The 20185-nt window shown below is 27.6% G+C and overlaps 3 protein-coding genes across 4 annotated transcripts in view; 1 reads left to right on the plus strand and 2 right to left on the minus strand.

Moving 5' to 3' along the window:
• The first annotated feature begins 2767 nt into the window (after positions 1-2767).
• Positions 2768-3933, plus strand: LOC112598348. The gene is made up of 3 exons (XM_025344776.1): positions 2768-2864; positions 2954-3166; positions 3602-3933. The coding sequence occupies exons 1-3, from the start codon at positions 2768-2770 to the stop codon at positions 3931-3933; spliced, it is 642 nt and encodes a 213-aa protein (XP_025200561.1).
• A 4240-nt stretch (positions 3934-8173) lies between these two features.
• The window catches only part of LOC112601416 (cytochrome P450 4C1-like), a 33043-nt gene continuing 21031 nt past the window's right edge, over positions 8174-20185 (minus strand). Inside the window, exons 1-11 of one of the 2 annotated variants that reach the window (XM_025349057.1) lie at positions 15805-15991; positions 14653-14759; positions 10773-10863; positions 10522-10713; positions 10152-10221; positions 9844-9970; positions 9559-9628; positions 9252-9433; positions 9031-9199; positions 8448-8627; positions 8174-8368 (exon numbers count right to left, since the gene is read on the minus strand). In XM_025349057.1, the coding sequence (XP_025204842.1) occupies positions 8211-8368; positions 8448-8627; positions 9031-9199; positions 9252-9433; positions 9559-9628; positions 9844-9970; positions 10152-10221; positions 10522-10713; positions 10773-10863; positions 14653-14759; positions 15805-15991 (1533 nt within the window). In that variant the 3' untranslated portion in view covers positions 8174-8210. Of the gene's footprint in view, positions 8369-8447; positions 8628-9030; positions 9200-9251; positions 9434-9558; positions 9629-9843; positions 9971-10151; positions 10222-10521; positions 10714-10772; positions 10864-14652; positions 14760-15804; positions 15992-20185 lie in introns of those variants that run through there. The other variant, XM_025349062.1, reaches the window with a different exon arrangement.
• Positions 16089-18233, minus strand: LOC112601440 (the record flags this gene model as incomplete). The annotated part of the gene is given in 2 exon segments (XM_025349084.1): positions 16089-16302; positions 17123-18233. A coding segment is annotated over 1 exon segment (182 nt), but the record flags the coding sequence as incomplete, so codon positions are not given.

The following is a 20185-nucleotide window of genomic DNA, read 5'->3' on the forward strand; positions in this document are numbered from 1 at the left end:
ATTTTTAATGTTTTATCAACATTTTGTGAATTTATTAGTTTTTTTGTCATACATGTATTTTATCAGCCTTATTTTCGTTTGTTACAATGATATTGATTATTGGCTCATAATAAAATGTGTTGCTGCTCTCCAACTACTTTTCTTTCTTTTTTTAAAACTCAGATTCTTTAGATAAATTATGTATGCAAATAATGTACTTGTTACTTTATTTTGTGTAATTATTTATTTTATAGTTTAAGCAAACAATTTGATAAATTATTCATTTTATGTGATAAGATTGAAGTTGTTTTATTAGTTATGAACAAACATGATTTGATTAATTATTTTAAAAAGAAATATGGATTTTTTAACTAATCTTCTTTTCCAAAGTATGTATTAAATCCTATTTTCTTCTATTAAACCATTCCCTAAGCCTCAAAATCAGGTGTTATGATTTTGAAGGGGTGATAACACAAAAATTAAAAAAAAACCCATAGTCTTAAAATCAATACAGTAGGTCGTCTTCATTTAATGTTGTTTCTCTCTTACATCGTAAAAGTTTAAGAAACTTGAGTATTGTTTAACTCTGAAACGGTTTCAGTAAAACGTCGTTTTTAATACACGTGTTGATAAGTACACCAGATTGTTTTATTAATATTGTTTGTTTAAAATTGTCAATTCCATCGATCATTTTCAGATAGGTAATATTGTTATCGATCTTATTGGCAAGCCTATTATCCACGTAGGTACTATTTTTATTTATTTTAGGGTAATATACTAATATGTATTTCTTATTTGTTTTTCATTTCATTTTTCGATAATCAATTGTTCGATAATACTTGCTTTCCACAATTTAGTTTTCGTGTATGTACATACGATTACATCTGTATATTTGCATATTTTATCATGACGTGATAAAAACATGATTAAGTAGTGTGTGTAAAAATTGTTTCATTTAAAGTTTTTTAATTAACGTCGTATTAACTAGGAACCAAACATCGGCGTTAAGTGAAGACTTGGGTAGGTACTTTCATTTTTAGAATTTGAAATGAATCAAGTTTGGTGTTAATGTTAAATTTAAATTTTAGTAGAACACGGTCATTTTATAGCTTTCCAAACTGATAAATTTAAATTATCAATAGCCCGTATAGGTTAAATTAAATTGAATTGTATTTTTGAACTTTAATTATATCATACTCATGTTACGTTCTCTGTCGTTCGGTACCTGATCAAATGTAAGTGATAGCAATAAGAGAAATAAATGATCTGGAATAGAGGTAAAAATTTTTGAAAATCTCCCCTTATAATTATTTTTAATTTTAATAAAGTATCATAATAAAAAATAATAGATAAATATAAATTTTTTGGAATTAATTTGTTAATAGAATCATTACGACCCGTGCCAATGAGCTATCATATTATCATTATTTCATTTAATTCTAATTGTACATAGCAACATAGGATTTATTGATAATAATGTACTCGCTACTCAATGCTCATTGGTTTAATAGTAAATACTTACATGGCTACGTGTTAACGGGCTTGATTATTTTAACAGTTTAATAATTGCCTAGGTAAAGTATTCCTTATGAAATTTTATATTTATAAAATATTTTATTTTATTTTATTTTAATTGATTACTAAATACCAATGTCGGTAAATAAAAATGTTTTTATTTAAGAATTCGAAATTATAATATGTACCTATGCTGTCTTGCCGAAATCGAGTAGGTTGAACCACACCATTCGGTGCGCGAATTGTACGTCTTATTTACTCGATATGATATATCTATTTAATTAGCTTTATACGTGTTAACACAGGTGAAATATCAGTTATTCAGTTATATGACATTCGGTTGTTTCAAGTGTTTCAAGTGTCATATCGATAACATTTTAAACTGATGTCGTGCGGCGATTCCATGAACTTGAGGGTACCTAAAATATGATATACATATACTGTGTGTAATCGGTTGTTGGAAACACTCTATAACTTAACAAATATTTAATATATTTGAATTCTGTTTGTTTGTGGTGCTCAACTAAGTTTTTTATAACTTATTAAAGCATTCAAACAATTTTTATGTCATATAATTTCGCGCATGCGCATAACATCTTTTTTTTTTAAATGGCAATCCCACTATTTTTTGGCTAACTATTTTTACTCTTATTTTTTTATGAATTTTAATGGTAAAACCAACTTCCTATGTTAAAAAATAGCCGAGTTATGGATACTTGAATGATTGATATTATTTTTTTGACATTTTTGAAATATTCATCAATTTCATGGCTTAAATTTTTAACACCTCATGATATCTTCTAGTGATATTTTTAGTACCTACTTTTGGGAAGGATCCTCTTCCCCTATAGCAACTAATTTTTTTTTAAATTTGTCTCCTTAGGCGATTTAAAAAAAAAAAAAAAAAACATTGTTAATTAATTTTATTTTTATTAGTTCAAAATTAGGTACATTCAATTACTTTCATTATCTTATAAACTGTTCAAACTGCTTATAATTTAAACATGTCAATTTTATTTCTATTATTGGATATTTTAAATAACCATTAAATGATAGGTACGGGGTTTCTCCATCATTTCTTAACTGTTCTTATCTGAATATTAGATAATTTAGATACGATCGACTGTTTTCATTTTAAAAAGGCCAGTGCAGCTACTATTGTTTCGTATTTGCTTTACAGTCATATTTTACGAACTCATGCGTGTTTATTAAACAACAGTTATGTTACATCAAATAACTTCATAATTGAGATAGCTTGTAGTTTGAACAAAATATGAATAATTCAGAAAAAGTTGATATGCTTTTTGTTTACTGGGAATGTGAAAAAAATTCACGTCAGGCTGCACGTGCTTATGTTGAACGTTACCCAAGTATGTATTTATTATTAATTAGTACTTTTAACGATTTTTCGTCTTATTGGTGAAAATAATTAAACAATTTTTCGTTTTTCTAAATGCAGATAGGCAACACCCATCACAAAGTTATTTTCATAAATTAGAAAGGAATTTAAGAAGTACTGGTTCTTTTTCTAACATAAGAGTTATTGCCAACCAACAACCTAGACAAGTTAATGCATTAGGGGAAGATATTGAGCTTCAAGTGTTGGCGTACGTAAGAGCAAATCCCAGAGTTAGTACGCGTCATGTCGGCTTTGAAATAGGTATTTCTCATAATGCCGTTCATAAAATTTTAAAAAAACATAAATTTCATCCATACAGACCTGATTTAGTTCAACACTTACGCCAAGGTGATGCTGAGCGTAGGATTATGTTTATTTCTTGGTTAGTAACTCAATTAGAAGACAATCCTATTATATTAAATTACATATTATGGACAGACGAATCTAAATTCACCAATAACGGAGTAATAAATAAACAAAATAATCGGTATTGGGACACTCAAAATCCCCATTGGGTTTTTGAAACAAATAATCAATGTATCTGGGGAACAAATGTTTGGTGTAGTTTGATTGGAGGTAAATTGTTGGGACCTTATTTCTACGACGGTACATTAAATGGAAGACGGTATTTAGATTTTCTAATGAATGAGCTACCGATCATGCTAGACGACATTCCTCTTGCAACAAGAAACAATTTGATTTTGCAACAAGATGGAGCCCCGGCACATAATGCAATTGTCGTGAAGAATTATTTAAATGAATATTTTGAAAATCGTTGGATAGGAACTAATGGTATAATAAAATGGCCACCTCGATCTCCGGATCTTACACCTCTTGATTACTTTTTGTGGGGATATCTAAAAACTGTCGTCTATGCAAACCCACCTACTAATCTTATTGATTTGAAACAAAAAATAATTGCGGCGTGTAATCAACTTACTGAAGGGCAAATTTCATCTGCAACAAATAAAGAATTTCTACAAAGAACAGAAGCATGTTTAAATTATAATAGAGAGCAGTTTGAACAGTTTATAAGATAATGAAAGTAATTGAATGTACCTAATTTTGAACTAATAAAAATAAAATTAATTAACAATGTTTTTTTTTTTTTTTAAATCGCCTAAGGAGACAAATTTAAAAAAAATTAGTTGCTATAGGGGAAGAGGATCCTTCCCAAAAGTAGGTACTAAAAATATCACTAGAAGATATCATGAGGTGTTAAAAATTTAAGCCATGAAATTGATGAATATTTCAAAAATGTCAAAAAAATAATATCAATCATTCAAGTATCCATAACTCGGCTATTTTTTAACATAGGAAGTTGGTTTTACCATTAAAATTCATAAAAAAATAAGAGTAAAAATAGTTAGCCAAAAAATAGTGGGATTGCCATTTAAAAAAAAAAAGATGTTATGCGCATGCGCGAAATTATATGACATAAAAATTGTTTGAATGCTTTAATAAGTTATAAAAAACTTAGTTGAGCACCACAAACAAACAGAATTCAAATATATTAAATATTTGTTAAGTTATAGAGTGTTTCCAACAACCGATTACACACTGTATATAATATATTATATTCAAATTCAAATGGACATTAAGACAAATAACATTGTCAACGAAGAATGACAATTGAGTTATTGAATCGTTTAAATAAAGGATTTTTGTTTAGACTATGTACACATTTATAGGTAGAGGTATTTACAGGTATTAAAGTCGCTTTAGTCGTGTGTCATGTATGGTATATAACATAATGTGGTGTGTACACAATAGTTACCTATATTACTTGTATAACATATTTGTATGTGACAATTTCCTGAAGTTTAAAATATGTTATACATTGATTATAAATTATAATATACTCAACGCGTTTGTAATTCGATTGTCTACCGGACTTTAAAATCATTTAATAAAATAATAAATACATTTATGCAGTGGCGCAGGTATCCAGGAAATTTGCTAAAGGTTATTTCAATATACAATAATTACTTTTTTAGATTACGAGCAGGGCGATGAATGTATCGATCTTACAATGATGTGTATATGTGTGTTTTTTCCGTAAAAGTACCTACGCTATAAATAGTAGAAAAAATACTTTGACCTTCAACCTTTGAGAATTGTTATCTACTAATGGAAAATTAGATCTAATTGGTAATTTTGAGAAGCCAAAATTGAAAATTTTCAGTATCTATTATTCCAAAATTCCGAATATCTACTTGTGACAAATAAAAGAAAGATGGAAAAACGCCAAGTTTGAAAAGCGTATTAAGGTTCTCCTTAAGTTTTCATTATAGCTATTTTAAAATTTTGAAGATATCCAAATAGTATAGGGATGATTTATTCTTAGTTGATTTTCGATAAAATCGAGAATATTTGTATATTATTATTTATTTACTAGTAAGTTCCACCTCCATGGTATATTTTATGAGCGTCTGTAGTTTAAATTTTTATGAAATAGGATATTTCTATGTAATAATATTGATTTCTCGTCTAACTTCTTATTTTGTTGTAACTCAAAAATCAAAAACTATTGATACTTAAATGTTTACCAAATGTTTTATTATTATTTTTAACACGTGGTATAGTTTTTAAAATATTTCTACTTTTTTTTGAGCTATCTATTGACTTCTTTTTATTTGTGGATAAACAAAATATTTATTTTATCAAATAGCTTGAAAATGTAATACAAAAATCCTCGTAAATTATAATTATAGCTATTGAAAAATATTTAAAATACAATTGTCATAAATAGGCACGATTTATATATTTTATATAAGCAATATTTAAAGATAAAACTTTTTCTTGTTTTAAAGGAAAAATCAACTATTAACTCATCCATTAACGTAATATAGTAACCTTAAAATGTGTAGATTTTTAAAAGCGTATAGGCTACAGGATGAACTAAAACATGGTGTATAAATTATAAATATGATTTTGTCGTGACAACCACCCACAATCCACCTACTATTTTCTAAAGAGGTACCTAGGTTGTAGGTATGAACATTGCGCTGTACGAGACACGGGTTAATATGAATATGTGTTAGTGATACTGTATGGTACTAATCGTCGTACGAGTTTTTGCAGGTTTCAATATCAATTGATTTCACGTAAAACAAAACAAAAAAAATTCATCACTCGAAAACCGAAAAAAATCAACGACGGACGTCGTAAAATATTTCCAATCGGAAATAAATTGTGATTGAAAAGACGTTTCGTGCTCACACAGCGTTCCGCGCACGTACAAAGTAATAATATTATATAATACATATTACCTACACCTTTTATATTTTTTTCCTTCGTTGTTTTTGTCTTCTCGGTTTTCCGTCAAACTTATAATGTAATAAACGCGCGAAGAACTTGTGGATAAAGATTGATCGGCTATTGACGACGTTATGGAGTCTGACCGGAAGCATTGCACCTGCGGTCGCTCATTATTTGTTATTGTTGTTTTATCGTCGTCGTCGTCGAATAACATAACAAATCTGTTTGCGTCCGATGGGAAACGCGAACTGCGGCTAAACGTATACGATGGTGGGTGACAAATTAAAGGCACTTCCATCTCGGCCCCGTCTGTAATCTTCGAGATAATGGAGATGCATCGGAACGGCTGAGAGCTAAGTAGCTACCTTAGGTATAATGATATTATTTAGTTTTGACGGAGAAAAAAAGCAAATCGCTGTTTCGGATTCGGGACCGCGGAAAACCGTTGAAAACTTTTACAATGTTTTACTTTAATTTTTTTATATTTCTAAATACAACAATTAGAACATCACCATGTTATTTTATTCATATATTAATGCTTATTAGTCGGATAACAAAAAAAGCTCAACAAGAATTATTAACAGTAAAGAAAGTTTTAACATTGTTGAGTAGTAACTATAGTACACTCGTGTATGCTTATAAAGTAGATAAGTGAACTCATATGTGAAAAAAATGTATACCTATATAAGTATTAGTATACACTATACATATCAGATTATGATGATTTTATAATAGAATTTTCAAATTAACATTAAAATTTAAAGTTTTTTTTCTTAACTTGTTATATTGTTAAAGAATTATTAATAGTGCAATTTTTAATATATAAACGTCAATGTAGAATGGAAATTGATTTAAGTTCTATTTCTGGACTCTTTGAAATCACAATATCATCGTACTGGTATGTAATAATACAAAAAAGGAATAAACGTTTAAATATAAAAATATTAAAAGTATGATAAATGATATAAGATAAAGCGGCCGGACTGACACAAGGGACACAAGCCTTGTATGTAAGTCCGGTATTAATGAATATTGAGTATACTTGTTCTCGTGTTATTACCTTCCTCCTGTTCTTCGGAGGGTTCTCGAGATCGTGATTCAAGAATGTGATCAAATACACCGTTACACAAATTAGATAGTAACATAACCCGTACTAACAATTAGTATTTTAGACATACACCTTACTTAATTCGCCGCAGTGAATACTTATAGTACGTTCTTCGGAGAAAGATGCAAGGTGACACAAATTACGATATGACTAAAGGAAAACTTAAATTTAAATAAGAAAAACAACACTGATTTAAATTAGAAAAAGAAAGAAGTCCAGTTGTCGCTCGCAGAGTCTTGTGTGTAAGTCGTATGGTGGTTTTGGGAAGAGCTCCTGCTCGCTTGTCTGGTGCGCCTGCACTCATAATTTTTGTCGATGCTCATGCACTCGATAGTTTGGCTGGTGCTCAAGCACTCATGGCTTGACTGGTGCTCGTGCACTACCGAGAGAAGACGACCTGGTCAAGCCAGCCAGAGTCGCAGGCGATGCCATCATAAAAAGGACTCAGCGTTTTTTCGAAGAAATAGTCTTTCTTCTAGACGACAGAGAGCTTCATTGTACCATGGCCCGTTTCCGCTGGATAACGAAATTGGTTCACACGCTTTGCGAGATATTGTCACAACTCATGTGTCAATTCCTTAGTGACCATATAATATAAGTCGTTTTCTTTCATCAGTGGCGAAAGGGTGTTTATAGGGTTTAGTCTGCGTGCGACAACTTGACCGTTAATTTATTTGATTGAATTTTATGTATATGTAATAAACAATGATATGTGAGCATATCATTACAGGTAAATATTTAAAAATACTTTTTACCTTTAGGTTAAAATTTAAAAAAACATACTATTGTTATTTATTACCTAAAGCGGCTATAGCTTAAACTTAATACGTAACTATTTAAGTACTTGGAAACTTACAATGTACCTATGTATTCAAATAAAATAAAATATTATGGAAAAATAAGTACACATATTTTAATCTAATTATTATTCACTATATTGTTAATATTTTAAAGTTTATAAAATTTCATATTTGGAATTGACTCTATTCTCATGATTAATTGAGTACTAATCTGAATGTCTTCTATGCGTCCTAAGGATTCAAACTTCGCATTACGTAAAATAGTCGATATAACTATTTTCATTTGATTCATTGCATACTTTTGTCCTAAAATAATATTTAAGCGTTGATTAACCAAGTTAAGTTTCAAAATATTTCTAAATTTTAAAAATAAAAATAATAGTACCAATACAGTTTCTAGCGCCGGCACTGAACGGTAAATACCCAAATAGAAACTTCGCTTTATTTTCTTTTTCTAAAAACCTTTCAGGAATAAATTCTTCAGGATTTGGATATATGTCTTCATTGCGATGTAAAATACTAGGATATACTGTTATTGTAGTCATTGGAGGAATAGTGTAGTTTTCTGGAAAAAATATGACAATAATATGCAAACATTTTTAGATAAATATTTTAAAATGTATTCAATTTAGTTCTTTAAAATAAAATAAAGTATATACTATGATAAATTTTATTTTTAATTAAGTAAAAATCAAAAATGTTTAGTTTATTGACTTGAAGTTTAAAATTTAGCATTTTGTGAATACATTTGTTTTTAGTTATATAACAATTATAATTTGACTATAAATCACAGTAATAATATAATGATAAAAATACACAACATTTTTTATTCAAAAAAAAATAAATAAGTATTCATGTAATTTATATTGAAACTAAAACCATTTAAAAATATACATTAAATAAAATGAGAGTAGTTAAATTTCCGATAATTGTTAAAAAAATTAATTGTTACAATTTTAAGCACTCACTGAGTTGCAATGGCTTTTCTAGGTTTCTCGTAAAAGCTGGCACACTTGGATACATTCTAAGTGATTCTTTGATTACGGCTTCTAAATATTTCATGGCATTTAAATCTTCCATCGTAGCATCTCTGTCGGAGTCTTTAAAAATGCCAAGTACTTCGTCCCGAGCTTGATCCTATTAAATGAAAATTATTATTGAAATGCTTTATCAATTAACGAATCCTTACTTGTATATCTGAATGCATGCCCATTAAAACCAAAGTAATTGTCATTGCAGCGGAAGTTGTGTCATGACCTTCAAAAAGAAATGTGTCTACTTCTTCACGAATGTCTGTATCGGTCATATGATCCGGAATGTCGTTTAAAAGGTTAAGAAGTAAGTCTAAGAATGATTTCTTTTGTGTTTTTTCTAAATGATCAGTAGGTACAAATATAATATTCTAGCGGTATTTTTATAAATACTTATATTATTTTGAAAATATTGAAATTTATGACGGATGGAAAAAAAAATGATAATTTATTGTTTGTACGTACCAAATTTACTGTCTGACTGCACTTTTTGAGTTTTTAAGTTATTCAAAGATGCTCGTTTACTTTTAATTACCTACAAAAAAATACATACTCTATAATATACAATCTCGACAATTGATAGAATAGCTTTTAACAGAACATGTCATGTCATGCAACATATAAATCTAATACAATAAAAATCATCACATTGTCCTTCTAGTTTTTACTGGTGTTTGTGTTGCTGATCACAGTTAAAACTAAATGGTTTTATGAATAAAATGTATTAAATTAGCTTTTGGGTGTACAAACGTTATCAGTAAATTCATGTAGCACTTTGATTGATTTAAAAAAACTTTGACCACTTTTGCTCATTTTATAAACCAGATCATTCCACAGCCAGAATTTGAAAATACGTTCAATCACTGACTTACAAGCACTTTAAAAACAAATAAATAGACACGAATAAGTAATAATAATTCAATATACTTAAGTAATTATATATTTGAATAATTAAAAACATTTTTTATTATAAAATTACACTAGATTGTTTTTTATTCAGTTCGTTGGTGATTAAAACACAATAGCTTTATTATTCGTATTTTAAAATATAGGCATACCTCTTAATCGAATGAACATATTGAATTGATTTACCTTCTTGGGCATTCATCTTAATTCCCATTATCGTTTCTACAACAAATAGTATATTATTATGCCATCAGATATATTTACATTGGAATCTTATTTTCAGAAATAAAATTTTTAGGTATAATGAATTGATAAAAAAATATAATTAATAACTAATAAGATGTTTAATGTTTATCTTTAACCGTGTTAATAAAATGATAAAAATGTTGTCGGATATAGTGATACAAGTTTTTCGGTCCTACATGCGTCGCGCGTGTGTTCTATGTTTATAGTTTTCACTATGTAAACACTTGTAAGTTATAACCAACAACTGAAAATTAAATGATGTGTAATAATAATTACCACATATCATGTCCAGAGAACACAAAGTGACGTATTCAAAGATGGAGATTTCTTTATTGCCATTCGCAGACGCACTTAATAACTTATCAACCAATATACGTGAATTTTTGTTTAAGGAAGGATTGTACATGTGTAATGTTTTAAAGTGAAATGTATTAGTAAGGAGTTTCCGCCGATTATGCCATTTTTGACCTGCATATAATATCATAAATAGATAAGTTTGTTATCGTAATTTTACTTTGTCGAAATACCTGAGCTCAATAAAAGACCTTCGTTCAACCAAGGTTTCAACATGTCATACTCCAGACCTTTTTTGATATTTTGGGTACTGGACAGTAAAACCTATAAAAAATGTACAATTTTAGTAGGTATACAGTTATCGTTTATTGTGGTGATATCTGATGAAAAAAAATCTTTAAAATGTTGTAATGGTTTTTGTAATATTTGAAATGATCTGCAGAGTTCTGGAAAAATAACCTAAGGGTGTGCGTAGACAATTAAATTAATTTAATTCAAATTCTATTGTTCATTTCTATAATCCTATCAGTAATCATTAAAACTTAGAGATGTAATTTCGGTAAATTTACCAATTATTTTTGTACAGGTAAATATAATTTTATCAAAAATATTAGTATGTGTCACTTTAAATTAAACGTCTTAACGAAATGAATATTCTTAACATATCAATAGAATGAAATAGTTTATAATTTATAATTTATATTATATAACTCAAACGTCAAACGTTCAACACGCCCACAACTACTTATAGTTTATTACATAACATATCATTCTATAAATTATTATCACTATTTAAAGCACGGTTGTAGACAATATTATAATCTTTACTTACAACTGTGCAATTAATAAATTTAATTTTATTGACATCAAGATCTATGGACTATGACAGTATCATAATTCATGGCTGTAGATACTATTATCAACTTCTATTATATACAACTTATTAATTTTAGGTTTGCTGAGTAGTTTACTTTTTATTTAATTTGTGTCATTAAAAAAGTTGAAATGAAGCTGCAAGAAATTAAAAAGAAATATTGTATAGAAGTTAAAAATAAGCAATACAATAGTAATAAGTTCATGAAAAAGTGGAAGTGAAGAGTTTTTAAGGGTGTTCCTATGGTGACATACAAAAATTATCAAAATTTACCAAATTTACAGATTTTACGTAAATTTTTCTCGGTAAATTATCAAAAAAAAAAAAATAAACGTAAATTTTACATCTCTAGTATAACCTTGCCAGCGAAACCTATAAAATCTACTACATATTATTATTGTTTTTATACAGATTAATCATATAGTTAAGTCTGCAAATTAGTAAGAATAACTTTAGCGTACTACAGGTTTGATTGATCAAAGTACCTATGTAATAATAATAATAATAATGTATATTATACACAGCATATTATTATATTAATTTTATTAACTTTTGAGTCAATAACATCTTATCATAAAAATTAATCTACATGAATTTCACTCTTCTTTTTTAACCTTCTATTTAATTAGTTTTGATCATTTTCATTTGTACTATTGTTTTGTTGTATACCTATCATGTTGATCACCATTATATTCAAAATAGGGGTCTCACCAAACTTTGTCCTCACCGCCACGGGGTTTTTTCATAGGCTTACTTGAAAACTATTTTAGAAAAAATATTTTTTAAATGACTTGAAATTTCTCATATGTATTTTAAATGGCTTACTTATCGTGTTAATTATATTTTTAAATTAACTATAACTTTACCTAATCTAACTGTTATCTTAAGACTCAAATCGTCTCCTCAAATAATAAAAATCTTCATAAATGAGAAACTAGATTGGATTTCAACAGTTTGATTTTTTAAGTACAACAAATAGCATGAATGCTATTTATTTTTCCCATAAACTAATTGAAACCAATACCTATTTATATATTTAAATTTAAATACAAATCAAGAAATTTAAATAATACTATTATAAACTATAACATTATATACAATATTTAATACAGATTACAGTTATTAACAAATTAAAAATAAACTAAATTAAATAACTTTTGTAAAATAACGAGCTATTTTGAATCCATTATTAACTTGTTAATCGTGATTAAATAAATAGTAAAATTAAATAACATTTCAAATTTTTTAATGCGTTGTGAGTAATATGAATTACAATCATAATAATTTGTAATTTAGTAATCGTTATTAGAAATTGGAGGTATATAGCATGTGCTTGATAATAATTATGGGCTTTGGCTTCAAGGTTTTTAGATAATACGTAGAGGTTATTCATACAGAAATTTTGAAAATGTAGGAGTGAGAGAACTGTCCGAGTATGTCAGTGTAGTTTAAGCTACCAACATCGTATACTATAATATACAATATATTTTTTTGCGAAATCCACCGTTTGTAGTTAGCCTTGAGTTGTACTGTATTAAATATTAGAATATTAATTTATTTTTTACTTTATTTTGAAATTCATCGAGTTTGGTTCAATCACATTAAAATAAATTTATGATTAAAATACACATGAATATAATTATTCAATGTTTTCATGGATTAACCATTTAATTTAATTTTTGGGGGCTTATTGTTCTAAGTGATTATTTCAAAACCAATATATTTAAGATTGAACATATTTTATTTAAAAAATTACAAAACAACAAATATTAAAATACTTTATAATTAGTAGAACTAATTATATGTGTATTAAAAATATTGATAAGTAAAAAAATTATTAATATGTCATAGTATATTTCGACAGACATCATTATAAAGATTGTATCTACTGCCAAACTACATCAATGACATTATATAGTTTAAAAAAAAGTATTGATTTTTAAAAATAATTATACGACAATATACAAGAAAAGTCATACATTTCAACATAAATATTAAAATTTTTTAACATAAAAGGTTATTTGTTTGGGTGTTTAATTCATATTTGTCTACAATTCCAACGCGACGCTGCTATTTCGCTGTTATTAGATAAGTTGTGGCGACGGGGTTTTGGTTTTGTTTAAATGATTATAAGGAAACCTTTATTATTTAAAAACCATGCTTTGGCTCGGCCCTCGAATAGTTTAGTCAAAAAATGATAAAATGTCACAGATCACTTTTTTTTAAAAGCGGGACATTTTTGGGTTCTTTGAGGACAGCGGGATACATAGCTCGAAACCGGGACTGCCCCGCCCAAATCTCAAAACGGAACTGGTCATATTTAGTAAAATGCATGTTTATAATACAAAATTTAATTTTCGTTTTTCCTATGAGACAATTTTTCAATGATATCATCAACTGATAGGTATAGTAATTATCTTGTAAATATGTAATAAATACTAATGAATGACCACATAAGCGATCCTGGTTCATTTTTGAGCGTAACCATATTTTAGAGCTATATCCCATAAGCGCAAAAAAAAAAAAATAACTTTTTAACAAACCATAAGCGCAAATAAATTCTTAAATTTTCAATTTTGAAGGTGACTCTTGGCAGCAAATAAAATCTAAAAAGTAATAGTAAGAAATTTTAAATACTTCAAAATAAATAAGAAATAGCCAATTAAATTCTTGATAAATACGCAAAAACACTATATTATTTGAAGTCTGAATACATTCTCGTATATCATATTGATAAAAATAATTTAATTTAATATTTAAAAACATTTTCAACATAATATTTTTAAGTTATTTTTATTTTTTACGAACTTTTAAAAATCAGTTTATCTTTGGGTCTATTTTTAGTAACTGTATTTTTAAGAACTTATATTAAATACTACAATTAGGTATATTTTTTTGATGATCATAGATGCATTGCAGCCCTCAGTAGCGTATTTTGGGGGGTATCCTAGACACCTACCGACTTAAAAAAAAAAAAATTACCTAAATTTTGGTGTATCATTGGTTTTATAATATGTCGGACTCTCCCCAAAAAATCATACAAAATACGTCAGTGATAGCTCATATATATATATATATAAGTTATTGAAAATATTAGTAACCAATTGATATTTATTTAAATGTTAATTGATTGATAAATTCGTAAAAACGCTATATTATCAGGAGTCTAAATAAATTATCGTATTTGCATGATCACATAAGAAATGTATTATAATTATGTAAATTAAAAATGTACTTACTTTTAAATCATCTGGATCGTTTAGTAAAACATATGATCGGCCTGAAAGGTTAAGATGAACTACTGGTCCATTTTTTTTTATTACATCCGTTAAAAATGGCAATATATCTAAATGATTTGTAAGAAAAAACATAATGTTATCAATTAAAAATTGAGTACCATTCGTAAAAGATATATATTTCTGATGAAAAATCCAATATTAATGATTTAGTTTTTAAATTCCAATATTCTATCGATTTTATTGCGATGTAACTGATGTAAGTATATATATATTACCGTTTTGTATTGAAATGGTTATTTACGAATTTTAATTTTTAGACAACTTTAAGAACATTTTAATGTTTCAAACTTATTTACACAATTAAATATTAATTAATTTCTCCATTGAAGAACAAGATGAAAATCATTCCTATGATCACATATTTTTTTTAGCATTTATCATTTCACTACTACACTTTAGTGTAATGTTTCTTTAACAGTATAGGTATACTTATATAATAAACTGTATTTTTTTTAAACAGTATTCCACTCTTTCGACAGTCATAAAAAATTCTTTTAATTTAACACGAACACAGACATTAACATAGTTCTATATAACTGACGACGAATTAAACAATTAGTTTTATTTTTTGCTGTTCAGATATACGGTTTACATTGTAATGACTGTAGTCTGTAGACTGTGTTCATGTGTGATTTGCACATTCGAGTACCTATAGTTATAGTATGATATAACTTGAAAAATGAGGCCTCACAAGGGTACTCTAAAAATATTGGTTTACACTCATCTATTCTAAATTAAACTATTAAATAACTTGGTTACTTTTGAAATTCCATTTTTACCAAAAAAATATTTTGTTTTGGAAAATGAAATTGAAAATGTATGCTGTTCGTAAGACAAAACGATTATTTAGTAAAATTTTTTTTTTTCAAAAATATTATTTTGAACCTACAATTATTTTTACTAAAAAATATATTACCAAAAACTTGCTTTACGAGTAAATGATGGTTTAATTTTATAATACAATGTTTTTGTACATGTATTGCTAGGTACCTATACAGTATACATTTTACATCGTCGTCGATTAATTTGATCAATAACGAATTGAAATCAATAAATTAATAGGTACGACGTGCGTGCGGCGTATCTACTTACCTTTGGGTTTCAGCATCGCTAGTTTCCACGAAAATAGCATTTCACTCCAAAAACTTTTCGTAACGGATGGCACGTGAGACGAGATCTGTCTGTACTCCAGCGGCATACGGAGCCGCGTCCATATCGCATGCAGTATCAAACCAGCCAACGGCATTAACACTGCTGTGTAAACGTTTAGTTCGATCATTTCTGTCACGGTCGCGGTAGTTTATTCAAAATTAACTGTGTATGGTGTATTTATAAAATTGCTTTGTTATTTCGACGAACAAATTAATTTAATATATATTGTAATGTATAATGATAACACTGTCGTTGTAAATATTGTTTAATGTGCAATATTGTATTATACATATTATATCATGTCAACCACAGTTGCAGACGAGCTTACCATAAGGTGCTCCTTAGGCGATGTGCTCGGCAATGCATGTAGTATAGTTTTGTACGGCGATCGGCATCTGTTTGGTGTTGTGTTGTTATAGGTAGAACTCGCCTAAAATTCTATAATATATTTATATTATCTCCAAGGTCATAGCTGTAGCGTATAGTTCACGCAATGATAATTCAAAGGTAATTATGCATAATTAGGTATCGATGGCTTTTTTTTGTTTTAGACAATACACATGGCCTTATTTTAGATAATAATACACAACTGATCTAAATAACTAATTTTTTTCCCCTTATGATTTATGGTGTATTCAATTAACAAAATAATTTTAAGTGACTAAATAGTTTTACTTTTTTAAACATATCAAATTATAAGTAATTATTTTTTATAAAAATAAAAGTTATTCTATGATTGGGTCATATTTTATTATTCAATTGAAACAGTTTATTTACTAAATTAAATTAATTAAAATTGTGTTTAAGTCAATTTCCGAGCCTTAAATATCATTATAGAAATATTAAATAATACAAATGAAATCGTGTGCTGGAAATTTTCCCTTTGAAGTTATATTAATATAGGACTATTATGTCTGCATGTGATAGTTCAAGTACAGCTATCTAGCTTGAATTAGTTTTTATACGATTTAAGAGGAGCAGCAACTGCCGAGTTGACATGGTGACTGAATTTTAGTTAAAGGAAGATAACAAAATAAATATAATTTTCTTAAAGATAAAATCAAATATATTTGATTTTTATGAAAAATAAAAATTCTTTGAATTTGACAATATAAAATTATAAAATATTGACGTTAAAATATAAATAAAATTTAACAATGAAAATACTGATTGAGGTAATTAATCATAGTTCTTGGTTTATTAATTTTGATTAATTTTTCTAATGGTTATAAAATGTATTTTTAAATATTATCATTACTATTATTGTTATATACTGAAACATAAATTGGTTAAGTTAAGTTGAAATTAAATTAATTTTTATTTATTATTTTATTTATAGACTTTAAATTATTAGTAAAATCTTTATTAAACTGCAATGATTCACTTAGTAATTTTGTTAGAAACTGTATATATAATAGATAACCTGTTATTTTCGCTTTATATTATTATTCAGTTATGCGAATAATTAAACGTCACCTCTACAAGTTCAAAATTAAAATATTTATTAATATCACTGTCGAATGCTGACCAAGTAGTTTTTTTTACGGTTTTCTAAAACAACACTGTAGCTCTGTGTATTTTTTGATTGGTAGTGTAGTTTGTTCTGAAAAATTGTTTAGTAATAGGTTGACTCCAGTATTTTTAATGTAATAGTTAAAAAAAAAATATATTAATAGAACTGATAAAAGTGACTGAAAAAAATTCAGAACTTTAAATTTTTGTACAATGGTTTTACTCCATCGCGGATGTAAATTGTATTCATTTGGGTAAATACAGATATTGAATATACGAAAGCAGAAATACTTTGGTGTTGTCGAAAACATAAAACAAAAAATCAATACAAATTATATATAAATAACACATCGTCACATGTTTCGCAATAGTGATTGGTTTATCATATTTTATAGATGCATCCAACAGTTCATTCAATTATATTTGTGCATTTTTCCTTTAAGAAGAAATATCATATACGTTTAATTGTTTAATGGCTTGAATGTTGAATGAAAAGTGTTGATGAGGAACTTTTGATGGTTTTGCCATCTCGAACCTACATAATGGTATTATAATATCATATCGTTTTTTATAATTTATTAGTTCCATACATTTCTTTACATTTCTTTCTTTACATTTAACAAGAAGTGCCTCAAAATCAGCATATATAACTTTCGGGTGTCGTTGAGTTTTATTTCAGCCATCGACCTCTGATATTGTACCGGGCGCAGGTATCTGAGGTATGATAGGTTTGTGTGTTCCACATATCATTTTGTGCTGTTCTAGTGCTGCTTGTCCGCTTAGCGTATTTTTCCGGGGCTGACTGTCAAATGATGTGAAACACCGTTTGCAAAATATTACATGACCGTCATGTGATGTTTTGTACACGGACAATCGTGAGTAATTTGATATATATATGTGTAGGTGACTTTTATCTCCGTTGGTAATTAGTAAAGATCAAAATGATCTTTTCTTCTTCATCGACCTTAAGTGGATAAATAATATATTTTCACCCTTTTCTGTTTTTAAACCGTAGCGTTACAGATACGTTTTGGTTAACAAATAAAAACACATATATATATTTTAAAATCAATATGCTGTATTTTCTTTGCCAAATTTAATAGGAACATTAAATTTGTAAAATATTATTTTTAGAATAATCGTCGATAACTTAAGTTAACCTAACAAATAATTAGACACATAGGACTCCTCATAAAAATTGGTTTCATAGTAACAATGATTTATCATTAAATTCGAGTTAACACATTATTTATTTAAGATACATACTGTTATGACGATTTAAAACGTCGTACATCTATAGTACCTACAGCAGTAGTTATTTTTAATGGATATTTATTGATGAATGATAATTATAATAATTGACTGTGTACAATTGTACAAATCACAAAATTTAAAAACATATTCTAAAATTACAATATAGTAACTGTTATGTTTTAAAGTATTTTTAATATTAAATATTATTCTACTGTATACCATATAAAATAGATATCAGGTCTTTATATTAATACTGCTGCAATCATTGAACAAATCACAAAATAAGTAATTTGTAATATTTATTAAGAAAATACTTTTAAAACACAACAGTTATTATGTTGTAATTTTTAGAATATGTTTTAAATCGTTATGATTTGTACAACAATAGGTGTACCTTACGGCGTTGTACAGTGATTATTGTACTTGTACATCGCGGTGTATAACACAACGGTACAATCTAATATACTTTGTTCAGCAACATAGTACACTTCGCAATGTATAAAAATCACTACAAATTGCGAGTCTTTACATCAGACTTTGTATGTAACACATATATATATATCGCGTGATAAGCGGTGTACCAGATGTGACTCATTCATTTCGACGTATTGCCGTATCACTCATCGACGATAACCTGCGGTGTTATTTTGTTATTATCGGCGTTAGTTGAACTAGTGTATATCACGTAGTTAGTCGCACCGCGGTCTTTTCGACCGCGTTATAATTTTCAAGTAAATAATTATAAATAAAACGTTGTTTCATAGGGTATATGTTTAGCAATTTTATTAAAACAAATCAATTTTCATATAACTTTAATAACTTATGGTTTTATTTGTAAAAAAAAAAAAAATCGAAACTGAAAGTTACCTACTTCCTACACATAAATTGGGTACCTAATTTAAAAAGTAATGTACAAATTTTATTTAAATTTGTATATTATACTATGTATGTATAGTTATTTAATGAATAGATGAAAAATATAATAATTTTATTAATATTCTGAATTATCTGATGAATGTTGTGCGTCTTCGCAAACATTTGGCAATACGTTACGTATGTTCATAGGTACGTTTTCCTGCAGCGTCAACGAGCTAGCGAGCGTCAGACGCGTGTTACTAGATACATACATTTTATATGTAGTTTGTTTTCCTACTTGCGTTTAACGCAGACGCGTCGGTAAACAATCATATGCGTCCGGACGCACTACAGTCTGGATTAGTGTCTATACGGACCTCTTTGTCAAAAGCTTGATAATGTCGAAAAATTTGTTTTCCTCAACTGAGATGAAATTTTATTGAATATGTCAACAAAATAGGAAATTTTGACAGTGCTCACCCTAAGCATAAAGATATTCATTTTAAAGAAAAATTTGGAAAATTATTTCTGAAAAGTCGAGAAGTACGTAGCTACATAATTGTCATCAAATATGTATTAATTGAATCACTAAAATCCATATTGATGTGATATTGATTATTGAATATATTACTAAATACTACTTTATTTTAATGACAAATTATGATTATAATTGTTATTATTATAACTACAAATTATAGGC

The sequence above is a fragment of the Melanaphis sacchari genome, unplaced genomic scaffold, assembly GCF_002803265.2.
Source record: "Melanaphis sacchari strain LSU unplaced genomic scaffold, SCAv2.0 Contig0_pilon_pilon, whole genome shotgun sequence".
NCBI lineage: Eukaryota > Metazoa > Arthropoda > Insecta > Hemiptera > Aphididae > Melanaphis > Melanaphis sacchari.

Coding starts and splice junctions, on each gene's coding strand:
- LOC112598348 (XM_025344776.1), top strand. CDS start 2,768: ATGAATAATTCAGAAAAAGTTGATATGCTTTTTGTTTACTGGGAATGT. Junction 2,865..2,953: donor TTATGTTGAACGTTACCCAA/GTATGTATTTAT, acceptor TTCTAAATGCAG/ATAGGCAACACCCATCACAA. Junction 3,167..3,601: donor TGAAATAGGTATTTCTCATA/ATGCCGTTCATA, acceptor TGATTTTGCAAC/AAGATGGAGCCCCGGCACAT.